This window comes from Pyxicephalus adspersus, chromosome 2 (assembly GCF_032062135.1).
Source record: "Pyxicephalus adspersus chromosome 2, UCB_Pads_2.0, whole genome shotgun sequence".
NCBI lineage: Eukaryota > Metazoa > Chordata > Amphibia > Anura > Pyxicephalidae > Pyxicephalus > Pyxicephalus adspersus.
This window is the reverse complement of record NC_092859.1, coordinates 2164216-2186003: the sequence shown is the minus strand read 5'-3', so window position 1 is coordinate 2186003 and position 21788 is coordinate 2164216. Positions and strand designations below refer to the sequence as shown.

Here is a 21788-nt window from a genome sequence, read left to right as displayed (position 1 = left end):
GAACAGGATATCCTCTATAAATGATATCCTCAGGAGCGCTTCATGATGGTTGGCCTTTGAGATACACATGGAATGAATGGAATTGTGATATTACAGGTCCCTTTACCCCAATATTCTTATTTTAATCCTATTCATTATAACTATTATTATTAATAATAAACAGAATGTATAAAGCCCCAACATATAATGCGCTGTACATTAAATAGGGGTTGCAAATGACAGACAGATACAGACAGTGATACAGGAGGAGAGGACCCTGCCCCGAAGAGCTTACAATCTAAGTGAGGGAAGTATCACACAATAGGAGGAAGATATGGAATAGTGGGTAAGTAGTTAAGTCGATCATTCAATATTGATACTTTATTTATTTTGTATACTTCATCACTCCATTTACCCATGCTGACTTTTAGCTCAGTTGAGCTCTGTATAGCCTAGAATGCTTTAATATGTAAATAACTTGTGTTGCCATAAAAAGCTGTCTTTTCTCTTTCCTTTTGCTCTGTATTTATCAAATGGAGGTAATCCTATCAGAAATAATCATACGCATTCCAACTTGGAAATCTAAAATTTAGTTTTTATGCTAAAAGTACTTTAATAAAAAAAAAAATCACAGATTTAAAAATAAAATAAGTACCATACATTATTCAGTAGATGTCTATATTTTTATGTAAAGTATTCCATCTTATGTATTGTATTCAAAGAACTTTATCTATTCCATTAATGGACAATCTATATCAATATTTCTCATCTAGGGAGCCTTTGGAGGTTGCTAGGTGTTCCGTGAGCATTGAGCAGTTTGCACCACTTAGATCAGGTTAACTGACACCAATGATCTTTTTGGCTATCTATAAAAAACAAGCATATATATGTTCCTCGAACAAATTATTTACATCATTTCTATCCCCAATAGTATCATAAGATATACTTTGATATTAGTCATACCACATATATAATAATCTTTTTCAGCATTCCAGCAAGAGGCTATCTCCAGGCATTTATTTCTCTCCATCTTTCATCTATGTCTGCCGTCATAAGTTGGAAATTGACTTAGGGTATGAAATCTTGGTAATATAAATCAGCTCCCACCTACTTTTTCACCTACCAATACAGGTGGTCCCCGGGCTACATACGACATGGGGACTGTAGGTTTGTTCTTAAATTGAATTTGTATTTAAGTCTGAACATTATTTTGATGAATGCAATTAGGACAGATGTTTGTCTCAACATATTATTAGGCAGCGTGGAGTGAGTTACTGTATGATGGAAGTGTATACTTTCTACCATTTAGATGGGACACTATTTCTCTAAAAGAGATGGGATTCCCCTATCAATACCAACATGTATTTGGAGAGTAACAACTGTGCAATATTTGGGAAGAACCTTATCTTCAACCCTATTCCTAAAAGAGAACCTTTTGGTTTTGAATTTCTGTTCCACTTCTGTACTAGGGATGAGCGTGAATGCCTCTGGCATTCTTGCAAAAATTTCCTCGAAGTTCCGATGGACCCGCAAATGTACACAAAACCATCGGAAATCACTATAGGAGGATTATCGCGGTTGCATTCATAAATACAGCCGTGGGAATCGTCCTATCAGTGAGATAGGACACTGCAGGTAAGAATGAGGGCAGGAACACATAGTACAGGGCTGCAACAGCTATCAGGGAAGCGGAGCTGCTACGCTCCCCTCATTGCTGTTGCCGCTCTGTAGTATGTGTTCCTGGATAGAGTTTCTCTATCCAGGAATACAGGACTCCTGTGTTCTTGGAAAGAGAAACTCTATCCAAGAACACATACAACTAGCAAAGGGCTACAAGAGCAATCAGGTCTTGCAGGTCCCTAAAATTTGGTCAAGCTGGCCGTTCTCGTCTACATGTGTGGTAAGCACCAAACACCTATGTACACCTATTCATTAAACATATCACTCCATTTAGACTACCAGCGAACCAGCTATACTTGCCGTATCTATTTTCAAATAAGACCCCAGTTCACCTACCTAGAACAAACACAAAGTAAGTTTTTGGATTATCCTTTCTATTCCTTTTGATATATACTTACATTAAATTGTTAACTGTGAATTAGTCTTATATCTTTGAATATCATCTTACATCACCTACTTATAATTACAAATTCTCAATCATATTTAGTCCTTTATGAACAAATAGACACTATCCATATTCAGCTACACATCAAGTACACATCACCAATTTTATTGTTATTACATATTTCACTGGAATTTGTCTTTCTAGAAAATGTGATATATGTATGTTTATTATACTTTTGATATATACATAATTGTACGATTTGAATCACTAGCATATCTTTCTGAAGTCCTCCTGAGGAAGGCATAATGGTGAAATGCGTCTGATTAAAAGAAACTAATAGATTATACGTAAAAAATACCATTAAGTGTTTGTGAACTAACCAATGTACTATCAGAAGCTTATGTATAGCATGAATTCACATTAACCTCACAAAATCTGATGAGGATGGGAAAAATATTTATATGTAATTTACGTTTTGCACTACTTTACCCACACAGTATCAAATACTAATACTGTTACACTAATTTGTCTTAATTTAACGAGACAAAAAAACCTTCCATATGTCTCTTTTTCAATTATCTATAAGGATGACATTCTTCACAGTGACTAGAAATATAAGAGGCGTTCCTCCTACTGACCACCACACTAATATATTGTAAGCTAATTATATATTAATTATAGCGGGGGGTGCCCAAAAACCTAAAAAACTATTTCATGGTTTTCTCTATGTTAAAAAGGTTACAAAAATTGGGTCCAGAGGGAAAAAATATCTTTATCTTCATGCTAGAGTGAACTTGTCCCAGTCAAGTCCCAGGCCCGAATTTAGAACACTTTTGGGATCTTGTATTTGGAGTTGAAACTTGAAGCCCAGCTATGTCCCAAGGGCCTTTATAGCTCAGGGTTCTTCCCAATTATCCCAAAGGTCTCATGTTTACTTTATATAATGAATATTTTTATTGTGTCAGATTTTGTTCTTTAATAAATATTAATAATGATTGTAGACTCTTAACCATGAAAAGTATTCTCTCATGATTAGTGTTGGTGTTCGAATTGGAAGTTCAACTTTAAGAATTTGTGTTTAAAAATATGTTTAAAAAAAAGGCGTACTCCAGATGAACTTTCAATAGAGTTTCTCCATTGAGAGTTCATCTTGAGAGTTAAGTTCCCACAGTCACCGAGCTGTAATTATGAGCCCGGTGACCGTAGGAACTGAACTGCAGATAAACTCTCAATGGAGAAACTCCATTGAGAGCTCATCTGCAGTTCCACAGCGATCCTCGGGCACTAAAGGTTAATTAACACTTCTAAACAGGTAAAGTTTGTCTTGGCACTATCTGATATATCTGATAAATGTATATAAAAACAATTTTCTTAAAATAGGCCTGCATCCACCTTTACATAATTGGTCAAGTGATTTGTTGTTTTTCTCCAGAATAGGAAATTTGTTTGCCCTGCAGAATATGACTGCATCCAGTGTACCAAGCTCACCTGGATCCAGATGACAGCTTCTAATTATCGACTGAATGGATCAGCTAACCAGAACTTTCTTTGGGCAATCAATAAACAGCATTTCTTTTATTTAAATGATTGCCAAATGTGAAATCTATAAATTAGTCAGCAGAGTTCTGTTGGTTAGAAGACTGACTATCACTTCTGTTGTCATACTGATTCTTCAATGCATGGATAAATCTTGTAAGACCCCAGAAGAATTGTATACACTGTAAGTATAGGAGCATACATCTCACTGTCCATCAACGTAAGGGACATTTCTCCCACCAATCACAAATGTAAACTATATTCTTCCCACTAACCATCTTTGTAAGGGGCATTCTTGCCACCGACCATCAATGTAGGGGGCATTTTGTTCCGTGGCCATCTGTATATGGAGCATTCTTCTCACTGGCCATAGGTCTAAGAAGCCCCTTTCCTACTGACCACAAATGTAGAAGGAAGCATTCTCCTACCTGACCCCCAATATTATAATACTTCTCAATTGCTAACTGGCTAGAAAAGGTAATATTAAGTACAGGTTCTTTTTATTTTTATTTCTATGCCACAAGATGCCACATGCAAACTTTATACCCTTCTCATCTTTTCAAGGATCATTGCTGGGGTAACTTCTTCCCTGGTATTTGTGCTGTCACTATGGTGCTTTGTACAGGGATGACTTGGAATGAAACTAAAACTTTAAGATCTAAGAGATCTGGTGAAGTAAAAGCACATGCAAATGATAAAAATACTCTGATTTCCCTTCTAGCTTTCTTGTAGATCAGATATTAAATGTATTTTATATTCATCATTTTTCTATGTTTACCCTAATAGGATATGAAAACCAAATTTTATACTTTGTGTATTTTTTATTTCTGTGTAATAATTTGTTTTCTATGGAAAAAATAAATCTGTCTCTGTTATTTAGTTTTATAGTAATGATTTAGGCTGTTGCGTGCTGCCAAAACTAATGAGATTTCAATTTGCCTAACTTGCATTTCTAGGAACTTTCATGGATTTGCTTTTACTGCATTGGGTCTGACCAATGTATGGGGACCCATTGAGGGCCTGGGGCAGTCCACCCCAACCTACAGTCTGGCACTGGGTGGGGGAAAGTTGGTCCCATCCCTTGACACAGCTATGTGAATCAGCAGATTGGGGAAAACTATCTGCACCTTTTGCTTTTGGTCATGTGATGTGTCTCCTCCCCATTGACTAGCCAATCACTTACTTTGTCCCCAGTGTCAAAACCCAGTGATTGAGGTCTGCAATGAGGGTCTGTCACTGAGGTCTGTCACTGGAAAGTCTTCTGGGGGTCTGTTACTAGGTTTTGTCATTTGCATCCCAGGTCAAAGAGTAAAGCTGGGTACACACGCAATCATTTTTCTTTCACAATCTTTTCCAACGACTAAGAACTGCACGATGCATGAAAGAGTGTTGTACATACAGCACCATTCTGCTCTATGGAGAGTGGAGGGGGAGAACGATGGTGTGGCACCCCGCTGCACTCTCTCTCCCTTCGCTTCCATTACGAATGTTGGTCATCCATCATTTGTGGATCTGCTAGGATGGTCGTTCGGACGATGGATGACGGGCACTGTACACACACCAGATTCTCGTCTGATATCAGCTCTGAGCTGATTATCGGACAAGAAGCATTGCAAGTGTGTACGTAGCCTTAGGCCTGGGACAGACAGCAAGGAAGCTATGAGTTCCTGGCTTCTTTTGCTGATAAGTCAAAACCCTCAAACTGAGTTTTACAAAGATGAAAACTTTAGACATTGGGAAGGGGGTGCAGGAAAGTTACCTAGTATGGAGACCAAACATTTCTGATGGACTCATGGACATTAAACTAACGGGTCTGTAGTAACCTGGAAATGACTTTGCTCCCTTTTTGAAGATAGGAACCACATTGGCCTTACGCCAATCCATCGGTACCTTGCCAGTTACTAAAGAGTCTCTAAAAACTAGAAATAATGGCTTTTAATAATCCAAGCTCAGCTTGTAGTTTTTTTTTTCAGAAATACAGAATTGTTTCTGTTTATTTTGAGAGATTGCAAGTGATATGAGAATTAAATATCTGTATTTTTTTACATAAATACAGAAATAATTTTTATGTATTTTTTTATAGCTAGCAAGTGGTATCTGAATGAAATATCTTAATTTTTTTTACAGAAATACATACATTTTTGTGGTTATTTTGATAGATTGCAAGAGTTATCATAATTTTTACTAACTCTTACAATCTATCAAAATAAACAGAAAGTTTTCTGTATTTCTGTAAAAAATACAGATATTTAATTCTGATACCACTTGCAATCTATCAAAATAAACAGAAAAATGTCTGTATTTCTGTAAAAACAAATACAAATATTACATTCTGATACCACTTGCTATCTATAAAAAAGGCCATTAAAATTCTGTATTTCTGTAAAAGAAATACAGATATTTAATTCTGATACCACTTGCAATCTATCAAAATAAACAGAAAAAAATCTGTATTTCTGTAAAAAAATACAGATATTTAAATCTGATACCACTTGCTATCTATCAAAAAATCCATAAAAATTTCTGTATTTCTGTAAAAAAAAAATCAGATATTTAATTCTGATACCACATGCAATGTATCAAAATAGCCATAAAAATTTCTGTATTCCTGTAAAAGAAATACAGATATTTAATTCTGATACCACTTCCTATCTATCAAAAAAGCCATAAAAATGTCTGTATTTCTGTAAAAAAAAATACATTCTGATACCACTTGCAATCTATCAAAATAAACAGAAAATGTCAGTATTTCTGTAAAAAAAAAAATGCAGATATTTAATTCTGATACCACTTGCAATCTATCAAAATAGCCATAAAAATATCTGTATTTCTGTAAAAGATACAAAATAAACAGAAACATTTCTGTATGTCTGTAAAAAAATACAGATATTTCATTATGATACCATTGCAATCTATCAACAAAGCCATAAAAATTTCTGTATTTCAGTACAAAATAATACAAATATTTAACTCAATCTTTCAAAATAAACAGAAACATTTCTGTATTTCTAATAAAAAACAGATCATTAATTCTGATACCACTTCCAATCTATCAAAAAAGCCATAAAAATTTCTGTATTTTAGTACAAAATAATACAAATATTTAATTCTGATACCACTTGCAATCTATCAAAATAAACAAAAAAATTCTGTATTTCTGTAAAAAAAATGCAGATATTTAATTCTGATACAACTTGCTATCTATCAAAAAAGCAATAAAAATTCAGTATTTCTGTAAAAAAAATACAGATTTTTAAATCTGATAACACTTGCTATCTATCAAAAAAGCCATAAAAATATCTGTATTTCTGTAAAAAAAAATTCAGATATTTAATTCTGATACCACATGCAATCTATCAAAATAGCCGTAAAAATGTCTGTATTCTTGTAAAAGAAATACAGATAATTAATTAATTCTGACCACTTCCTATTTATTAAAAAAGCCATAAAAAATTCTGTGTTTCTATTTTAAAAAATACAGATATTTAATTCTGATACCACTTGCCATCTATCAAAAAAGCTTTAAAAAATTCTGTTTTTCTGTAAAAAATAAAGATATTTAATTCTGATACTACTTGCTATCTATCAAAAAAGCCAAAAATTTGATACCCCTTGCAATCTATCAAAATAAACAGAAAATGTCTGTATTTCTTTAAAAAAAATACAGATATTTAATTCTGATACCACTTGCAATGTATCAAAATAGCCATAAAAATTTCTGTATTTCTGTAAAAAAAAAAATACTGATTTATTTCAGTAAAAAGATATTTCATTCTGATACCACATGCAATCTATCAAAAAAAACCATAAAAATTTCTGTATTTTAGTACAAAAAAATACAGATATTACATTCTGATACCACTTGCTATCAAAAAAGCCTTACAAATTTCTGTAGTTCTGTAAAAAAAATACAGATATTTAATTCTGATACCACTTGCAATTTATCAAAAAAGCCATAATAATCATAACAAATAATCAGTTTTTGCTGCATTACCTCCACAATGTGATTGGGCATCTAGTTGCCTAAGTGAGTGTCTAACATATACTTATTTCTGAAGAAGCTTGTCTATTAGTGAAATGCATTGAGTTTGTTTCCAACTTGAGTGCTGCACTGTTAATTACTAAATCTTTTGGCCTATATAGATATATGTCCTATATTGATATATGTCCAGGTAGGATACTCTAAGTACAATACATGCTATTTTGAGTTTTTGATGTTGTTACTGTAAGGAACTTACCCGCCCTGCGAGCCCGCGGTGTCCCTGGGGTTCCCAGCCACAGAGGGGGACGCCACAGTAGCAGGCAGCATGGCCGAGGCTGCTGCCCTGCTCCCAGCTTGTCTGTCTCTACAGGCGGAGGGATCCGCCCTGGCCAAAGTACTGTTCAGCCAGGCAGCAGCCCTTGCATCCCTTTGGATGTGGTTCCTGCTCCCAGCACTCCTTTGCAAGTGCAAAGTAGTGCACGTCCTAGGGGTACTGTGGGAAGAGGTGAGCGTGTCACCATGCGTCCCTCTTGTACCCCCCGAGGGCGTGGCACTCGGCTGCCTCGCCCTAGGGCGGGACAGAGTTAGTTTGAATTCCCTGCGGCCAATCAGCTGCAGGGGATTTACTCAGTCTCCTATCAGACAGTGCCAGGTGGCGCAAGGTGATTGGTCATCCTGGCCATTTAAGGAGAGCCTGTCCATTACACCATTGCCCGCTATAGCCTCTGTTACCACAGTGTGCTTGGGTGTGTCTTGTATATGTTAAACTTTATCTGCTTGTCATCTCCTCAGTGACCTGGTCTGAAACTAACTCTGATTGAACTCTGCCAGCCCTGACCTCGGATTGTTATTGACCATTCTGCCTGCTGCCAGCCCTGACCTCGGATTGTTACTGACCTGCATTTGCCTTATCCTTCTGTACCTTGCTTAATTGAAATTAACCCTTGCTGTGCTGTGCTGTTTTGAATAAACCTGATTCAAGGATATCTGGAGTTGGTTGTGGTTTGTGTGCCCAGGTGCATTACAGTTACGTATGATTTTGTTTTTTGTTTTTTCGATTGATGTAAATGAAGTAATTTGCATTTGATCACATTTTGTATTATTTTGTGTGATGCCTAAAAAGTCCCAATGTGAGTTAGGACCACAATTTTAATAAAATTCCATATGTACCCCCAGATGTTCTCACCTCCCAGCAGGCATCTCCAGTGTTCTACATGTCCCAAATACTTTTTCTATTTGTAAAACCTCTTGGGGCCGCATTTTTTTGCACAGCATTGGTGTTGAATACAAACCTGTTTATTGTAATTTTTACTTACAGTTAAATTTTGTCATTGAGATTTAGAATAATAAGTAATAAAAATGATCTTTTACCAGTAATGTGCCACTTCCAATATATAGATTCTGCATTCCTCAGTGAGATCTGACCTCAAGCAATACAATCTCCAGTTCCCACCCCAAAGACCCCTCATTGTCCAGTACTTACAATCCACCACACACACAGATTACATAATGAACAATAGCTTTGTTGGGTTCTCACTGAACCAAACCAAATCCTAAATGTCAGATCCAAACAGCAACACTAATAGCCAGCAAGTCTAAAATATCTGTGTGTCACTATGAATACAAAGTGTTATCATCATATCAGGCTGTATCTGTGCTATAAAACAATAGTTATCATTATGCAGTTGTAAAAGGTCATAAATAAATATTAGTTCATGTCACTATTTAAAAAAAGAGATATTGTCCTTATTTTTCCTTACTTTTGCATATACAGTACATTGGATATATGTGTCCAAGAAACTGAATATCTAATGTTACCACCCCAATCATTCACAGCCAGGTAACACCAGGCAAGCTATTGGTATGATAATGGACTATGGGGAGGGGAGGTAGATAAATAGAGGAAGAATATACAAACTTCCTGTATACAGCTTCCATGGTAATTATTATTGGGTCTCCAACTCTGCAAGACAGGAATGTTCACTAGCCTGATGAATCCTAATTCACAATGATACACAAGTGTTTTTCACTTTAACAACTGTTGTCACAGCAAAACGAAAATTATTGTTAGCTCTCACACTTTTATAAAGCAAATACTTTTCCTGTATATCTGCTATGAACTTTCATAGTGTGAGATCCTTGTAATTAACAGCACCAGTGTCAGTCTGCATGTGCGCTGCTTTGGGTGGCCATTGAGATGATCGGGTAGAACAGTGCACGCGGCAGGCTTATGGTGTAATATTATTAGACTGTGACAGATAATATTCATCAAACAAGGATTTTTCCATAGACATTTTTCTTTGTGTTTTTTATGTGTTCCTTCTTCAAACAGTTGTGGAACTACATGAAGCTGAGGTTATACCCTGGATGAGCTCATGGAACATTCAAATGACTACCCTGGGTACAAATATCCCTCTGTATTAATACTAAAAATATTAAAAATGCAATGTTAATGTCCTGAAATCAAAATTATAAAATAAAAATTCAGCTTGCCTATACAATATAATCACAATTCATGTATATATTATTGCCATGTAGGAAGATCTGATCTTCTCATCACCTTCTTTAGGCTCCTCATGGATAATTTCAATCATTCTGGTTCCACTTGTGACTCAAAAGACCAAGAAGTCTTTCCAAAAGCTCATAAAATATCTAGCTAAAAAGTTGTTTTAGCTCTACACTTTTTTAATAATTGAATTTTATGGATTTTCAAGATTAAAAACCAAATGTGCCATTTTAGGAAAGTTAACATATCCGTGATTGTTAGGTACTCACCCTCCATCACATTATCGCCATTCACTACACAGAACAAGGTGACCACATGTAGAAGAAGGAGACAAACTAACATCTCTACTGCAGGGAAAACCCAGAGCAATAAAAGAAACATTAACTGATGAAACTGATGATGGAAGATCTTTGTGAGCTCTAATCGGAGTTGAACACAATGTATGTGGCTGAAAATATCGGACATTTATGTACATATGTTGATGGTGATAAAGCAGGTTTATCACACAGCTAGAATTGTTCCCATTGTCACATGTAGTCAGATAATAAATTACCATGTGCCCAACACTTCTTCTAAACGGTTAAAGTTTGTCTGATATATCAGATAAATGTCTATAAAAACACATTTTTCTTAAAGTAAGCCTGCATTCATCTTTACATAATTTGTCATGTGATTATGGTTGAATAATGACATATGGGGGTCTATTTTGTGTTAGTGGGATGTAACTCGTCACCATTGAGTTGTTTTTCTCCAGAACATGAAATTGGTTGCTCTGCAGAATTAGACTGCATCCAGTGTACCAAGCTCACACCCTGGGTCCAGATGACAGCTTCTAATTATGGACTGAATGGATCAGCTAACCAGAACTTTCTACGAGCAATATAATCTTTTAAGTAGAGTTCTGTTAGTTGGAGGACTGGCTATCACTTCTGTTAAGACGATTTCCTATTGATCCCAGACCAATATTTCCCTCTCTATCATGACCTCTGTTTTCAACGTGTTGGGAGCAGTGATTAACAAATACACAACTTAAGCATATAGTTATATCCTGTCTCAAATCTTTATTATCACATCGCAGTTTATATAGTCAGACAACCAGGTGGAAGACACTTAGTAGTTAGTCAGTAACAAGAAACCTAATTAACAACTTTGCTGAGCAAGATGTTTCAAGGTAAGGAGCAAATATTGACATACTGATAAGGAGGATATAACTAGTTTCAACACAACTCAATTATCTGCAAAATATAGCAAAAAACACAAAAACAGCTTAAATTCAAAACTCAGCTAAATTATATTCCTTACAACTTCCGTTGTCAAACTTATTCTTCATTGCATGGATAAATCTTGTAAGACCCCCAAATGATTTAATACACTATAAGTATAGGGGCATTCATCTTACTGGCCATTAATGTAAGGGACATTTCTCCCATCGATCACAAAAGTAAACAATATTTATCCAACTTACCATTTCTTTGTGGGGCATTCTTTCTACCGACCATCATTGTAAGGGGCATTTTGTTCCTTGGTCATTAGTATATAGCCATCAGTCTAAGGAGCCCATTTTCTACTGACCACCAATGAAGAGGGAAGCATTCTCCTCTCTGACCCCCAATGTTGCAATCATCCCACTGACCATCAATGTAAAGGTTATTCTTCTTTGTGTAAGGGGACATTATTCCCATTGCCTTCTAGCCATTGACCCCCAATGTGTGTGGTTAATGATTCAAGAGTTGTAGCTATAAATATTATTGGCTCCTCTGATATCTGAACATTATTTGGGGTCAGTTAGTCAGTTATGGAGAACCCATTCAAAATAGTAAACCAATAGGAAGCTTAACCTCACTTCTTTTTACAAGTTTACAGAAAATTCTGCCAGATATGAACTCATCCTCTGTCATTGGGTAGATTGGGATGGAAGCCAGGGACAAGCACACAGAGGAGGCACAGAGAGTAAATCACTTCTTTATAAAGAACAAAGGGATTATGTGTTTCTGAAAGGTCGCTTAAGAAGAAACTTTCATCTATATTACTTTTTTTTGTTTTTAATGTACCACTTACCTTTGATGCTTTAGTCTTCAGTAAACGTACTTATACCCCTAACAAAACCAGACTCTTCATTTTCTTATCCATCATTTCTGAGATTTCACAGCACCCAATGGTATAAATGTGCATAGCAAGATTGGACATGATAAAACTTTTTATTTTATTTTCAATAATTTTGAATAAAGTTCTAAAATTTTCCAGGAAAAGATAAAATATACAGAAATTATAGAATAAACAAATGAATGCAGGGATACCCGTTATGTGCATACAAATTTGGTGCATGGGTACAGAATGAAAAGTCAATCATCCACATGAAATCCAATACAAGCACTTCAGCAACTTATTGAGAATTCTGCATTTTCCTTAAAAAGAAGAAAATTCAAGAGAAAAAAAAGAAATAAAGTAGTGAGCAGCAAATGGAAAAGAAAAAAGTGGGGACATAAGTAGTGGGGAGCGAGGGAGGAAAGGTAAAAAGGGAGGAAGGGCGTAGGTATGGAATCCAAGATGTGCCCACAAACTTCCCTCTGTTAGAGAGACAGAGAGAGGTTTCATAACAAAATAGGTCCCCATTGAAGTCTCCTGACAACTAATGAGTAATTCACGGTGACCAGATCTTCCAAAATGCTGCTAGAGAGTCACTGAGTTTGGCCCCTATGAAGTTGTTAGTCAAATAGCCAGGAACTTTCCTCTTCACTTGTGTTACCATTGGAGTGCTAGAAAACCAGACTTTCGCTAGGGTTTGTTTTGCAGCTGTAAATACAGTTCAAAAATTTAGTTTGTTTAGTGCAACCTTGAGATTTCAATAGGAGCAATGCATCAAAAGGATCTCTAGTAATACTTCCTTCTTACAAGGTGTAAATCATTTGATACAGCCCTATCCAGAAATGTTTAATGCAAGGAAATGGCCACCAAGTAAGACAGAGGGGGCCTACAGCTCCACACTGTCAAAAGCATAGGTGAGACATTTATGGTTTAAATTTTTCTAATCTGGTAGAAGGTAATTACCAGTGCATAAGGACTTTATTATCACTTGATATGAATGCATATTAATAACTCCATGAGCATCAGTGTCCAAAATGTGTTCCCATTGAGAATCATTCAGAGATTGGCTGATATCTTCCAACCAGGCTACATATGCTGGAGAAGAGTGTACCTCTGAGAAGAGAAGGGATCAGTTCATTAGTGATAGCATGCCTTTACCCAAAGGGTCCCTAATGCAAGCACACTTAAAGGGGTAAGGTAGGAGATACATCGTATGCTTCTAAACTAGCCCACAAAGAGGTATTAGACATGGTATGATATGCAGTTAAAGGAGCTGACTGAGCTGCTTCATAATACTGTGCAATATTTGGGGCTAGTAAGCCTCCTTTATGTTAGGTAAATGTAAGATTTGTTTAGCCATTTTGGGTCTGGAACCTTGATCTGGTATCAGAACCAGAAGGACAAGGAACAGGTAAGAAAGTCTTGGGAGAGCAGTCATTTTCAATTCTGCAATTCTACCTAGCCAATTCTACCTAGCTCTTCCAGAGCTCAGGACTGATGCAAAGTTGGTGTTCTACAAAAATTCATAGGGCATCGTGGGAAAAAAAACAATATATAGCAGTTTATTATGTTCCCATTTATAAGGGAAAGTGACCTGTAGGTGCTTAGTTCTGTCAGCTCTTTTAGAGAGAGGTATTGAGGGCACTAGATTTAATGTAGGACAGAATATGAGAAAGGGAACAAAATCACAGAGTTAGGAAAAAATCACATCATCAGCAGAGGCCAATCTTGTGATGATATCCAACCATTTCCAGTCCCATGACATCAGGGTTTTCTTTGATTTATAGAGCAAGGGGCTCCATAATTAAGGCAAACAATATGGGATACAGTGGACATCCCTGTCAGGTGCCTGTAGAAATTGGAAAGTAAGCACATTTGTATCCAACATATTGTATAAATGCTTTTGGCTTGGTATATAGAGATTGGACCCATAATAAAGGACCCTGAATACATTTAGGCCAGAGCCCCAATTCCACACAAGTAAGACCAGGAAACAGGTTCAAAAACTTTCTGTAAAGAACAATATTGCTGGGATGTGTCTGGATTTGGCGAGTTGGATCAGATGGAGCAGACAATACGTGTTATTGCTGCCATGTCTCAAAGGGATGAAGCCTTAATTGTTCTCGGCCACTGTCACTGTGGTGCTTTGTACAGAGGTGAGTTGGAATAAAACTAAAACTTTAATGAAGATAATAAAAAAAAAACACATGCACCTGATAACAATACTCCACTTTTCATTTTAACTTTCTAGATCAGATACAAAATAATTTATTTCAGTTTGATTATTTTTATGTTTACCAAATTGATCTGAAAATTTATTTTATACTCTCTGGTTCATATTTTTTTGTGACATTTTTTTCCTGCTTACTTAAGGTACAATATGGGTTTGTCTCTACCGCTTAGTTTTATAGAAATGATTTATCATGTTTATATAATAAATATAATTCCCCAGTCTGTCCCCATAGACCTGGTCAATCCCCCACACAGTTACTGTGTTGAAGTGGTTTTAGTAACAACTGACAAACTGCATAGGGACTGGGTGGATGGGTCAGTCAGCAAAATACACAGCCAGCAATTTGTAGTGGTGGGGTGCATTTTCCTGACGACTGCAGTGGCAGGGTACATTTTCCTGCCTAATGCAGTGGAGGGGTAAATTTTCTTGTAGACTGCAGTGGTGGGGTACATTTTCCTGCAGACTGTAGTGGTGGGGTACATTTTCCTGCAGACTGTAGTGGTGGGGTACATTTTCCTGCCTAATGCAGTGGTGGGGTACATTTTCCTGCCTAATGCAGTGGTGGGGTAAATTTTCTTGCAGACTGCAGTGGTGGGGTAAATTTTCCTGCAGACTGCAGGGGTGGGGTAAATTTTCCTGCAGACTGCAGTGGTGGGGTACATTTTCCTGCAGACTGCAGTAGTGGGGTACATTTTCCTGCAGACTGTAGTGGTGGGGTACATTCTCGTGAGGACAGAAATGGTAGGATACGTTCTCCTGCAGGCATACGATTTCTGGATTGTACAGGATCAAAATTCTTTTCATCCCATATTATGTCATATTTTTCACAAGTAGTTTTATAGCTATTATCAGACTGTGATGAATTCTGTCAGATGACGGTATCTCACATTTATGTTAATAAACACGTTTTCAGACAGTTGGAATTGCTCCCAGTGTCACTTGTAGTCAGTTAATAAACTGGTGGCGAATATCCTGAGTATCTACAACCTCTTCTATGAAAGGTATGAAGGTGTGAAGGATTTCTATTACATTCTAATGAATCCAATAAACACCTAAAATACCTCAAATAAGATTTACTTAGGTGAAAACTCAGGAATGGACATTTGGATCACTTAAATAAAAATGTGATTTCCTTTTCTATTCTTCCTATGTATAACTCAGTGAAATCACATTATTATTAATATTATTATTATTATTATTATTATTATTAAACAGGATTTATATAGCGCCAACATATTACGCAGCACTGTACATTAAACACATTCCCCCTTACTTTACAAAAACATCTAAAAAAACTGTCCCCCACCTCCCCAAAAACACCAGGCCAGGTGGCACAGGAGACACTCGGGTATCCCATAGCAGGAGGGGCAACAAGTGAGTGGTTCCCCTGCTTTGTGAATGCCACCCTACATACCCCTCAGCATCAGGGGTGTTTTACGAGTCTCTCCTAGAAAAGAAGGGTCACACCTAAAGTACCCCACATATCTAACTTCTCAGAGTCACGATACTCAACAAAGTCAAATAATGATAAAATAATGCAATAATAATAATAAACTAGATTAAATGATAAATCATCGTGTAGGGTTTTAAAACAAAGGGGTGCATATATAACACGTATAAATAAAATGTATATTACCCTCTTTAAACAACCTCTTTCCTGTGTTCACAGAAACCTCTTCTGACATACAAACTATTGTGAATGGAAGATAATCGATGATAAAAAAACTCCAGTCAGCCCCTTTAGACCCAGTCAGGACCACCATCAAGGGGATGAACAAGAAATCTCTGTACGAGGCCCCTATACATACAGCTGTAGATGGGGCCCAGCCATTGGTGTTCCTGTCAGGAGCCACAGGGTCCTTCTTATCCAGCCGGCACAATGTGATCCAGGGGGTCCAAAAGTACTTTATTACATCATTTATGTGTTTGCAGAATAAAATGAACACTTTTCTCAGTAAAATTATCCAATGAAGGTCAGGCAGCAAATAATATTACAGACAGATGCTCATGGGTGTATTCAGGAAATACATAAACAGCAATAATTCATGCAGACTCCTCCCTTAATCTGCAACTAATGGTACTTCCCTCATAAAGAGACAGAAGAAGATTGGCTCCTCCCACAGTAGTCATTACTATTATTACACAATATTTATATAGCACCATCATATTATGCAGCGCTGTACAAAGTCCATAGTCATGTAACAAGCTGTCCCGCAATGTCCCTATCTCATATGTCTTTATTACAGTCCAAGGTCAATTTTTGGGGAAGACAATTAACTTAACTACAAGTTTTTGGAATGTAGGAGGAAAACCCACACAAACACGGGGAGAACCTACAAACTGCATGCAGATAGTGTCCTGGCCAAGATTTGAACCTAGGACCCAGCGCTGCAAAGGCCAGAATGCTAACCACTGAGCCATGGATAGAATGGGTCCGCTCACATTCAGCACTGCACATCTCTCTGCCCCCGAATTATCCTAAAGGCTTACAGTACTTATTTATACAAGCCTGGACGACTCATTAGACATTGCCTTTATATTATCATCATATTGTTCATAAAATTCGTAACAGGAAATATGATTTTATTATAAATATAATTGGTGGGATAATTCTTGTCTGTGATGATGAAAATGAATCCTGAGGGCCGGTACACATGGGCAGATAACTTCAATTTCTGATCCTATAAAATGATTGGATCTGAAGGAAAATGTACCTTTGTCTGTTATCTACACTTCCTGCTTCTGGTCATGTGACGTGTCTTATTCCCATCCTCCAGCCAATCACAGAGCCCTCATGAGCCAAGCACCCATGATTGCTTAAGGTTTGCTAACTGCTAGGGTGAGCGCTTGTTTCTTTGTTTTCTGTTACTGACTCGATTGACCACTCTCCCTTTGCTGGCCAGGCTGACCTCTGGCTTGGTCTCTTCTGACCACAAACCCTTTGACTCCTTTAGATTATCCTTCCATGTATAACCCTTGCTCTTGTACTTAGAATTGTCTTGCAGCCCCACCATCTTCCCAGGTTCCCTAGTTGTTTGTCAATCCTTGCCCTCTGCAGATTCCATCCCTTATGTTCTTAAGTTCTGGGGCAACCAAGTGTTGTGATGGTGCAGCTAACTTCTTCAAAATTCCATGAGACAATGAAAGAAAAAACAATGGCTCCAGTGAATTTTTATGTTTAAAATTGATGACTGCTATACAAAAACTCCTAGGAACCAAAGTTCACCTAAAATGGACTTGTGTTTACCTAACTCACATTGATATAAAAAATAACTGCAGGGGAAACCGAGGGCATTTAGTCAAAGACCCAGGGGAACAGAAGGCTGTTTTTAGTTGTCTTGCTGCGCATGTCACCCATTACCACTCTGCAGGAACCACTGCCTGAAATATCTTCTAAAAATGACTTTTCTGGAGGAGTTGATCTCCTGTGTCTTCTGCTCTGTTCAGTGGTTCCTCAAGATGACTCCCATGTCACTACAGTACACAGAACCCAAGAGAGAAGGGGTTCTCATTGATAATTTTATTTTTATTTTTACTTTAACTCTCCTGTTGGCATCCTGCAGGTTTGTTTGCTGCTCTCTTCTGAAAAAGTAAATATTTGTTTCAAGAAAGGTATCAGGAAGTCACAATACCCATAAATGTACTAAGAATCTGGATGACATATGGAGAGACAACAAATTTCATCATGATGTATACACAGAGGATGAATATCATATAGAAATTGGGGTTTTGTATGTAATAGGTTTTATGGTAGTTTATGGAAAGGAGCAGTTTAGAGTTGTCAAACTGCAACAAGATTCCCAGGTAAAAATAAAAATACAAACAAAAACAAATGTACAACAAACACATAAAAATATTTTCATAAGAAAAAGATAGCTTATTTGCCAAACCCACAAGATTTTAACTTGCTATCAACATCCCTATTTTACTTAGAACCAAACAATATAAAACAAAGTGGGACTTTTATGGTGGCACTCATAGAACATAAAATACATAAAATCATTTAGTTATAGTCATATGTTTAAAAGCAAAGCAAAGTACAATCTAAAAATCTGTCTCCTAATGTATAATTTCAGTATACAAATTTGGCTTAACAAAATTGGTTACACTCAGTTGTATAACATTAAGCAGCCTAGACAAAGGTTCAATAGCAGTCTGGTTAATTCCGTCATGTTTGCAGAATTCATCTGCTGCATCAGGGAATATTTGTATACATATAGGAGAAATACAATGTACTAAAACAAAATACAAAATAGACAATAATATTTTAAATATTCAATACAATGTATTGCATAATCACAAAAAGACCTAAAGAAGGTACATGTAAGGAAACATAGCACCAAAATGGGTCGGTGCAACTTAAACCTGGCCAAGAGATAGTACAAGTACACGGAAGACTGCTACAACAGGACAGAAAGTACCTGGATGCAGGAACTAGAGCCCTCACATCTCAATATGGGGAGTTTATTTGAGTGTGATCAATACCAAAATGCGGATTTCTCCAAACCAAAAATAAATGCTCACTGCAAAAGTTATATAAACAAAGATTGTTATGATAAGGCAACAAAGAACATACCCCTAAAATGACAACAAGAGAGTAAAACATCTCTTGTTTCACAAAAATGTTTCACACGTTTCACATACAATTTACTGATTGAATATTCTAAACTACTTTATTAAATCAGTGTCAGGTAAAGTAATCGGATTTTTGAAGTCAGACAAGTGGAATAATAGTCCTGGCTATGGCTCTACCATGTGCACCTTTCCTGTTTGCTGGTTGTTGCCATGTTGGACTTTTTGGTTATAAATGTCACCCAGCAAACCATTAAAATTCACCAACACTTCTCCTGTGATGAAGGCCCATGTGCCTGGGTATGGAGGGGAATGGATGGTTCAGGTGGTTTCTTACTTCTGCCATATTTTATAGCCCATATTGTAGAATAGATCTGTGATTGGGTAGTACTCTCCACCATATTGTCGCCATTCACTGCACAACACAAGAAGACCACATGTAGAAGGAAGAGAGGTAAAAGTAAAGTGATTTCCATCTTACTGCAGGCTGAGCTCCAAGCAATGGAAATAGCATCAAATAGTAATGGAGGATCTTTACACAAGAAGGATGTGGGTTCTTATCAGACCAGAATAAGTTCCAATGATCATATCTTACAGTGATGCATGTTTAAAAATATTGATAACCATGTTTTTCAGACAGTTACAGCTGGAAAGTCTCCAAATTAAACTTGCAGTAAATATGGCATTTAGTATACTTATTATAGAGAAGGGGCAGTGCATACCATGGCCCAGTACATCTATAAAGATGGGAATAATGCTTGGATAATAACATTTTAACTAATACCTATTGCCATCATTATTTGCCTATCACACTAGAAGGCAGCTGGGGACACTAGCTGCACCCAAACTAAACAAATTACAAGGGCTTCATCCGGGTAGACAGAGCTCAGTATCAATATACAGACTGGAGCAGCACATGGTATGGAGCTGCCGTTGGGACAAGACATTGCTGGACCTTGCAATGATAAGAATTAGTTAAAAAGTACAATAAAGATTTATATTTTCTCTGGTGAGTTGTTATTATTTCTAGGGATGATTTAACCCTTTCTAGCAATGGGTAAGGGGTACTGTACTCATCATTCCTGGGTCTGCACCCTTGCTGTGCTCATCATGATGGATCTCACTATTTTTGTATTGTGCCATTATGAGGAGTTTCCACAAATGTTGTTGTATTTGATGTGTGATGCATATTATGGACATAATGAAACAGAAGGATCTGGGAAAATCAACAGTGGACCGCAACACCCCATGAGGAGCAAGAACACAAAAGTGGGTAGAAACACCCAAAACACCTTTGTGGACTGCAGCAAAACTGGAGAATATGATACAGAGATCTCACTACTAGAAGACATACAGGAATCTGGGAGACTGACTAGGCTCCCCCTTTATCACCTTTGAGTAAAGTGATCTTTTAATCCTTCTGCTGTATACTTCTGTATGTTCTTGGTATATTCTGTAAAAGTCATTTTTATAACATCCATGGTCACGGTTATCAGTGTTGACTTGTGTACTTGTCCTCACTAATCCCAATAATATCTGTACAAGTATCTGCTAAAAATGAATATCTGTCCTTGTGTCCATCTCCTGGTCAGCATTGTATTCCTATGTCCCGTCTATCTCCTGCTCAGCATTGTATCCCTATGTCCATTCCTCTCCTGCTCAGCATTGTATTCCTATGTCCCGTCTATCTCCTGCTCAGCATTGTATCCCTATGTCCATTCCTCTCCTGCTCAGCATTGTATTCCTATGTCCCGTCTATCTCCTGCTCAGCATTGTATCCCTATGTCCATTCCTCTCCTGCTCAGCATTGTATCCCTATGTCCCATCTATCTCCTACTCAGCATTGTATCCCTATGCCCTATGCATCTCCTGCTCAGCATTGTATCCCTATTTCCCATCCATCTCCTGCTCAGCATCGTATCCCCATGTACATTCCATCTCCTCATGCTCAGCATTGTATTCCTATGTCTCGTCTATCTCCTACTCAGCATTGTGTCCCTATTCCCCCCGTCCATCTCCTGCTCAGCATTGTATCCCTATGTTCAGTCCTTTTCCTACTCAGCATTGTATACCAATGCCCCATCAATCCCCTGCTCAGCACTGTATCCCTATGTTCAGTCTATCTCCTACTCAGCATTGTATCCCTAAGTCCATTCCATCTCCTGCTCGGCATTGTATCCCTATGTCCATTCCATCTCCTGCTCAGCATTGTATCCTTATGCCCCCCTGTCCATCTCCTACTTAGCATTGTACCCCAATTTCCCATCTATCTCCTACTCAGCATTGTATCCCTATGTCCATTCCATCTCCTACTCAGCATTGTATCCCTATGTCCATTCCATGTCCATTCTATCTCCTGCTCAGCATTGTATCCCTGTGTCCCATCTATCTCCTGCTCAGCATTGTATCCCTATATTTAGGCCATCTCTTTCTCAGCAATGTATCCATATGCCCCCCTGTCCACCTCCTACTCAGCATTGTATTCCAATGTCCATTTCATCTCCTGCTCAGCCGTGTATTCCAATGTCCATTCCTTCTTCTGCTTGCCTGATTATTTGTATCTGTGCTTTCATCCAAGCACATGGAGTAGCAGGCTGCCTTTTGTAAGTCAGTGGTGATAACATCACTTCCCATGAGCTAGACTCCATCTTTAACAGTAATTCTGCTAAGTGGCATCTCAGAGATGCGTTGAAAAATGTTATCCTTGTTTGGGAAATCATGAAAAAGGGGATTACTCCGAGACAACATGGCCATTTTTATAAAATCCCCATCAGAGAAGGGTTACCATGTTTTGCTATGCACAGTGAAATCTGAAAACTGGCAGCTGGCA

At 37.4% G+C, this 21788-nt stretch overlaps 1 protein-coding gene across 4 annotated transcripts in view; it reads right to left on the bottom strand.

Annotated features, from left to right (window-relative positions):
• The window catches only part of LOC140322695 (proteinase-activated receptor 1-like), a 92411-nt gene extending 81922 nt beyond the window's left edge, over positions 1-10489 (bottom strand). For all 4 annotated transcript variants that reach the window (XM_072399262.1, XM_072399263.1, XM_072399264.1 and 1 more), the window contains exon 1: positions 10338-10489. In XM_072399262.1, coding sequence (XP_072255363.1) covers positions 10338-10449 — 112 coding nt within the window. In that variant the 5' untranslated portion in view covers positions 10450-10489. The remainder of the gene's footprint in view (positions 1-10337) is intronic.
• Between the last annotated feature and the right edge of the window lie 11299 nt (positions 10490-21788).